A 7,890-nucleotide genomic window follows, 5' to 3' on the forward strand; every position below is an offset into this window, starting at 1 on the left:
AATGTATTGAAATGTTGAAAATCACGTGGGTTTTGTTAAAAACTATCACTAAACAAGCCTATGAAAAAACTCACAATGCAAATAAAAAACTTGATCGACTCCAACAAGCTAGATAACTTGTGAGTTGTAACAAGTCAATTGAATACTCACCAAGCTTTTCTACTATGATACTAGCCAACTTAGTGACTTTATATTTCTGAATATCTTTTCAATAATCATTACTTTTTTGAAAAAGAATAAAAATTAAAAATCCATAAAAGTAGGAAAAATTAAATGATTTTTTGATTTCATGTCAAATTGAGATTATATAGCAATTTTCCACATAAAATTCCAATTAAATCAAAATTTTATTATAGCTTGAAATTTATGTCCAAGTCTACGAAATGAAACACCAATTTATCTCAAATCGAATTAATGACCAATTTGAATCAATTACTCCCATTTTACTTCGGAATATTGCTTCCATGTTTGAATTCATGAAAATGCACCCATGTACACTAAGCATAATGCTAAACATCCTACTAGACTACAAAGAGTATGGTTTCTTTCCAAGAAAAAAAAAGCAAATGATTGGTAAAAGATGACAATTAATATTCAATAATGTGTACTTTTCATGATATAAAATTAAAAATTAATAATCATTATACAGCCTTTTTCTACATATGTTATCCTACATAAGTAGAGATTTTCAAATCGTCCTTCCATAAATGTTCTAAATGTTCTAAATGGAAATCCAACTTCAACATTTCATATTAGATACTAGAAAGGTTGAAAATTTCAAGGTTGTAAACATTTTTCTTTTCTCATTAATAGTTATCTTTTTCAGCTATTACGAACAATTAGATTTATTTCACATTCGTATTTTCCATCTTACATTCCAATTCATAACCTAAAGGGATACAAGGTCAAAGCCTATAGATATAAATGAAACAGTTATGTCACTAAAATCCCAAATATAATGGCACTAAACATGTGTGGAACTAGTTGAACAATGCTTTCAAACTTGATTAGAGTTGCAGGTTTTATGAGTCTGTCAAAAATTGTGAAAAATGAAAAACACATTAGCTTGTGACATTCAAGCTCCAAGCAATGACAATACAGAACAGAAGTACAGCTGTAGCTCCTGGCAAAAACATTTTGTGTGAATTGATGTACAGAAATAATCCCAACTGGAAGAAAGGCAGTTTAAGTTTCTGTAGAGTCAATTACATTTGAGGTCAATATGTTTTCATTTGCAATAGCTACAATACCATGTGTCAATTAGTGTCTATTTCAACATATTAAAATTGATTGATATTTTTCAATTAGTTATTAACAAGTGTGTATCTATTTTCTTCATTAGATGATTAATATCATTATTAATATAGATATCAGACTCCGTTACTACTTCAGTTTTAAGGGAGAAGGGTTTACGTATGTTACCAAAGCGCTTAGAGACCAACTACAATAGCTTCCCTCAAAGTTTACACATCCAAGCCCTTGCCTATCTTGGGTCTATACCCTCAAGACTTATGGGTTGCTGATCCCCACCCTATCTTGGGACTTAACCTCTTGCTTGGATTTAGACTGCCCCTCTTTGGAACATCTCATCCCCATCTTCTTAAATACTGACAGTAATAACATGATTTAGACTATAAATACACTAACTTCTCATGTATTATAAATATATATGAAATTAAGTATGACTGTCATACATATTGCACTTTATAACAATATTATTACTAAATTCTGCATAACAACTTTATCAAGCTTCATATACTAAGAATACATATTAAGCACATCCCCATGCATACCACCAAGAACACAAATGTTACTGCCTGTAACTTGATAACAATTCTGATCTGATCTGATCAATGGTGATGTCACTAGATGCTTTTGATTCCTTCCCTTTATATCTCTCAATTTGAAGGAGAGGTCATGTATGCCCTTTGGCAAGAGACATACCCTTTCACTACTAGCACCTTTTGAAAGAGTGCAACTCTTCATTATTTCTACCCTTTGAAAGGGACACAGCCTTTCATAATCAGATCTGCACTTCTCATTTCCAAATTACCCCTCTCAAATGAGATTTTCTTCTTCCTTTTATATCTCATTGTTGAGGGAGTCACAACTTTTCCTTTCATGTCTTTTGACTTTTCATTAACTTAATTAATCATATTTAATTATATTATTTTATATTTTAATTTAATTTTTAATGTTTTAATTTTATTATTATCATTTATTATTAAATTCTATTTCAAAGTGGGGACATTACAATTAGGCATAATGCGTGTAAAGGATGCGATGGAAGTAGCAATTTCATTTAATCTACTACACAAACACATGATTAAAGGTTGAAACAGGATGCAAAAGGAAACAAGTACCTTCTCCTTTAAGCTGGATACATGGATTCATAGAAAGCAAATGCCTACTAGCCCCAACAACGAACTTCAAGAGGGGATCAATTTACAGTAGAGTTCCTAATGCGAGATCAGATAACGAATAACATTTTGTCTTGTGGAGGGTTGCATGTTTTCAGTTTTTTGCAAAGCACATAATAAATGAAACAGGGATATATATTAGATCGTGAGGTTTGTCTTGAATCACCATACAGTGAAAGTTGACAGGAAGATGGAAGATACAAGTAGCCTACAAAGCCCAAACAGATGAAGCAGTACTGGATGCCAAACAGTCAAATCATGAGGGCAAGCTATAGAAGAAAGTAAATAATAGATTTGCATAAGTTAGTTGATCTTCTAACTTGGAATCCAAGCCAAAATGACAGTAACAATAATCATAAACCCCTTGCTTGACACTCTTTTGTTCATTATTTCTAAAATTGATTCGATTTCATTTGCTGTATGAAGCAGGTTTCTCACCATCAACCCTTGTTTATATTCGAAAGTCCTTGCTATGTGGCATGTTTTTTATAATACCCAACTAATGCTTCCATTTTTATAGGCAACTAATACACACATCAGCGATTTTTCTGTATTTCATAATGTCATGTTCCTTTTGTCCATCCTCACGTTTAGTTAAGATAAGCCAATCGGAGTTTGCAAGTGAGTGGCATTTCAGTAGTAATTTGATTAAGACAAATTGCCAAATAAGAATCCCAAACTTGGCCAGCAAAATTTTCCGTTAACAACTCTGACTGATAGGTGGAAATTAAAGAGTGATTCAAAACATTCAAAATCCACAAGCTCAAGCCAGTTTCTAAGAGAATTTAGGATGCTTCAAAATTGGGGATTATAAGAATTCAAGTCCTATGTGATTATATTTTTAAAAACTTCATATCACTTCTTTTGTTTTTGTTGATTTTCCCCCCCAAAACTTGTAAAGTCTGGAGATGCTTAACGTTATAACATGTAAAATTTTAACCCTTATCCAGACATATATTCTAATATTTCCTAAAGTATTTCTGTATTGTCTCCTAAAAAACCCCACATCTTGGAATCAGCTGTTTCTGAATTAGATTGTGTAAAAAAAAAGTTATCAATGTTTCGATCATATTTTCTGATCTATTATTAAGATATTAGAAAGAAAATGCAATTTTTTTTGAACAATCTAATCAAGAAACAGCTGATTTCAATCATATGAATTGTAGAAACTTAATGTCTATCAAATTTTCTATTTCCTTTCGCCAGATATTCCTTCTCCTCCTCCTCTGATAGAAGAGTGCTTGAAGACTCTCTCACCTAGGAATGGGGACCGCCTAAAGGCTCCGGCAGCTCCCAAGCTTTAAGGTCAAGAACACATGCTCTTGGCCTTAACCTTGTCTATGAAAATGAAACTTACATGAACGCAGGCCTCTGCTTGTTTATTTATTCGTTCATCCTAACTTGAATATATTTATACTGATCCTGTATTTCACTTTTTACTAACCAGAGTAGAATGACATATCTCATGGATCTTTGCAAAAAATGGCATTTAACTAAAATGGCATCCAAAGCATAAATATTTTCTTATCATCTGCAATAAACCAAATATAAGAGCTATTTAAGGCCTCTTTTAACATCACTCGTACATAGTAAACAATTTTTTACATAAGAAACTGAAACAAAAGATGCCAGGCAATTGAAGTTTACTTGTTCTCATATCGCGGGACCAGTACCCATAAAAAAAGTTGGGCTTAAACCGCATGCCCTAGAATGGAAAATTAACAACTCGAGGGATCGAGTTCAATTCCCGAAGGCCTCCAATGCTTTACCAGTAAGCCTGCAAATCCTCCATTCCTGCAGCAGCTGCGCCCCCATTTCCTCGTAAAACTTGATGGCATTCACATTCCAGTCAAGCACGCACCACTCCACCCTACCAAACCCTAACTTCGCCGCCTGGCTGGCCACCGCCTTGAGCAAAATGGTGCCCAAACCTCTCCTCCTGTAGGGCTCCCTCACAAAAATGTCTTCTATATAAAACCCCGGCTTCGCCAAAAAAGATGAATAATTTCTGAAAAAAAGAACAAATCCCACAACGGTCGCACCGCTCTCTGAAACGAAATACTGCGCATCTGGGTCATTCACGGGAGGGTCCAAGTTCAGATTTTGAACAATGTTATGAAAAATAGCATTAGGGTTTTCAGAGCCGAGGTTAGGGTTTGTAGGGTTTTGGGGACTTGTTGGGTTTATTTCTAGGATAAAGACAGTGGTGCCTTCGAATGGAGGTGCATTGAAGAGGGTGGATTCGAGGCCCGATTGTGTTGCTTCACACATATGAGTCAGTCGTTCGAACTCGGCCATTTGCTGGATTAGTTTTAGGATGAAAGGGGAATCCTCTTTGATTGCTAGTCTCAAGCATACAGAGGCTTCGTTTGCTGCCATCGCCATTAAGATTTTGAGCTTAAGTTTGCCTCGACTCTACACCAACTCCTAGCCTTCCGAACCACTGTTGTGTTGAATGGATGTATGGATATGTTCTCTGGAATATAACTCGCACCTTTTACCGGAGCAATTTGCATAAAACAGGTTTTTCCTGAAATAATTCGGCAGGTAGCGTAGAAATTTTTTTAGAGTTTTTTATTGTCTCATGGAATGGGCAAGCTCCAAAATTTTAAGGAAGTGGTGGTTTCATCTATTTTTAAATAGATAATTTTTTTTAAATATTGGTAAATTTTTTAAAAAATATGGAAAAATGATATTTCACAACAAAATTTTAAGGAAAAGGTGGGAAACTTTCATTCCATCTTAAAAATCTAAAATTTAAAATATAAAAATTAAGGATATTTATTTTGTTCTATTATTTTTATCATGAAATGAACTTTGTAAAGTTAGACCACCAATACACCTCCAAGTGCAATGTTTGAGAAAAAAAAATTCCACTTAGCTATTGGTTGTTGAATGTTCATACTCTATTCCAAAGTTGTCATGTTTACACAAGAAGGTGTTAAACAATGTACACAATTTTGACACTATTATTGTAAGCATGTTGCAAGAATTCAAGACTAACACCAAACTTTTCACATTCATGAGGCTTGTGATATCAAATCAATGCCAACATGTAAAATAAAAATCTAATATAGCTCTAGAAAGACAAAGAAACAAAAGAAACCAAGCTTGGAAAAGAAAAAATGAGAGGAAGCCTAAACTAGAAATCAACTAGATGATGCTTTTTTAACTTTAAAACTAGTTCTTGGTGTCAAAATGAACAAATAATCAAGGCACAACTTAAGTCATACACAAAAATGAGGTACCTAGGTCATTAGGTCAATGAAATCAAGTGATCAAGTACCTAGGTCATTAGGCATATTGAGTGTTCTCCTAAATATATTGAAATAATTTAAAAATCAAATATAATAATTTGTTGATTTATGCATTATCCCCCAATACATTAAATGCATATAATGCAAACATGAAGATTGACAAGTTCATTTTATATTGTTACATAATTGGCCTTGCAACAAATTTGTCAAACAATTCAAACTTCATATTGCATTGTTTCAAACTCACCAAAATCAAACAAGAGATGCCTAGTTTTTTTTTCTTTAATTCATGTGTTAAAGGTGCTTTGTTGCAATGTTAACTAAAAGGAAAAAAATGTCCATGACTTAATAGTATTGAGCTTGTTTGCGTCCTTTGGAATAACATGATGGTCATTTATATCTTTATAGCAAGTTATAAGAACTCTTTTAATAACTAAAACCATAAACTTTGGATTGGTTTTTTTAAGATTTTATGATGCCTTGTCTTTTATAATTTTTCTAAGAGTTTGGACCCTTTCAAAATTCCTACTTAATCAAAACGACAACATGCAACCCCTTTGATATAATATTATTTCATATAAAATTTTATGATATTTACATTTGAAATCATAACCTAATACAATGTCGATATTAAAAATATATCACTAACACCAACATTATGACCTAATTACTAAGCTACATTACCTGATTATAATTATGAGTCTAAATTATCTAAACAATCTCACGAATTATATAATTTCTTTAATAAAAAGAGATCAATAGGTGCCATGGACAAGTCTAAACTAGATTTATGCAATTAAATAGAATACTTCATATTAGAGAGCAATAATATTAAAGTGTAATTTACATATAACATATTTCAAACTGAGCAATACATGCCAAATCTGGTATATATTAGTCTCAACAATAAACAAATAAAAGGTCTTTTTAGGACTTCTTATGATTTCACTTGTACATATGAAACTAGTTTTAACACAAGATAAAGATTAAAAAAAAAAACAAAGGGTCAGTTTTAATTATTTTCATATCATTTAAGTGTATCATAAAAAGAAAAAATGAGCTGATATCATTTTCAGCAAATTAAAAAGCAAGATTTCTCAATAAGTTTAGTAAGTTTTATAATTAAGTGTTATAATTATTCAAAAATATTTTTTATATTTTTTCAATTTAATAATTAAACTATAATAGATTGAAAGCTTTTATTTTGTAATAGCTCTATATAATATATTAAAAAGAAAAGGCAAACCCTAAACCCTATGCCCTAACATAAAAATAAACAGAAAAACAGCACGAGGTCCTGAGTTCAAACCCCAAAAGCCTCCAATGCTTTACAAGTAAGCCTGCAAATCCGCCATTCCTGCAACAGGTGCGCCCCCATATCCTCGTAAAACTTGATGGCATTCACATTCCAGTCCAGCACGGACCACTCCACTCTACTAAACCCTAACTTCGTCGCCTGACTGGCCACCGCCTTGAGCAAAATGGTGCCCAAACCCCTCCTCCTGTAGGGCTTCCTCACAAAAAGATCTTCTATATAAAACCCTGGTTTCGTCAAAAAAGTTGAATAATTCCTGAAGAAAAGAACAAATCCCACAACAGTCCCGCCGCTCTTCGAAATGAAATTCTGCGCATCTGGGTCGTTCACGGGAGGGTTAAAGCTCAGATTTTGAACAATGTTTTCAAAACGATCCTTAGGGTTTTCAGAGCTGGGGCTAGGGTTTGTAGGACTCGTTGGGTTTATTTCTAGGAAAAAGACAGTGGGGCCTTCGAAGGGAGGAAAATTGAAGAGGGTGGATTCGATGCCTGATTGTGTTGCTTCACACATATGAGTCAGGCGTTCGAACTCGGCCAGTTGCTGGATCAGTTCTAGGATGAGAGGGGATTCGTCTTTCATGGCTAGTCTCACGCATACAGATGCTTCATTTACCTCCATCGCCATTAAGATCTTCAGCTTACTATGTTTGCCTGTGTTGTATTGATCAGGATTAAATTGGGAAAATATTGAAATCTAATTTTTTCAAAATTTTCTATGTTTTAGTAAATTGCAGTTTTGAGGGTCTTCGGTGCATTTTTGGACAAATATGCTGCTCGGAAAATTTTTATCTATTTGATTTTGTTGATTCTCTGTTACCTTAGCATGTGTATTAAGAACAACTGACTTTGTTTGTTCAGGGCGAATCATGAGTACAATAAAAGCTCCAGTTTGAGCAATC

At 33.4% G+C, this 7,890-nt stretch overlaps 2 protein-coding genes across 2 annotated transcripts; both read right to left on the reverse strand.

Moving 5' to 3' along the window:
* Positions 1-3,950: 3,950 nt before the first annotated feature.
* Positions 3,951-5,018, reverse strand: LOC131064741 (GCN5-related N-acetyltransferase 8). Its single transcript, XM_057999012.2, has one exon. The coding sequence runs from the start codon at positions 4,803-4,805 to the stop codon at positions 4,161-4,163; it is 645 nt and encodes a 214-aa protein (XP_057854995.2). The 5' UTR covers positions 4,806-5,018; the 3' UTR covers positions 3,951-4,160.
* A 1,794-nt stretch (positions 5,019-6,812) lies between these two features.
* Positions 6,813-7,674, reverse strand: LOC131064740 (GCN5-related N-acetyltransferase 8). The gene has a single exon (XM_057999011.2). It carries the CDS (start codon positions 7,614-7,616, stop codon positions 6,981-6,983), a length of 636 nt encoding a protein of 211 aa, XP_057854994.2. The 5' UTR covers positions 7,617-7,674; the 3' UTR covers positions 6,813-6,980.
* Positions 7,675-7,890: the final 216 nt, after the last annotated feature.

The sequence above is a fragment of the Cryptomeria japonica genome, chromosome 8, assembly GCF_030272615.1.
Source record: "Cryptomeria japonica chromosome 8, Sugi_1.0, whole genome shotgun sequence".
Lineage (NCBI taxonomy): Eukaryota > Viridiplantae > Streptophyta > Pinopsida > Cupressales > Cupressaceae > Cryptomeria > Cryptomeria japonica.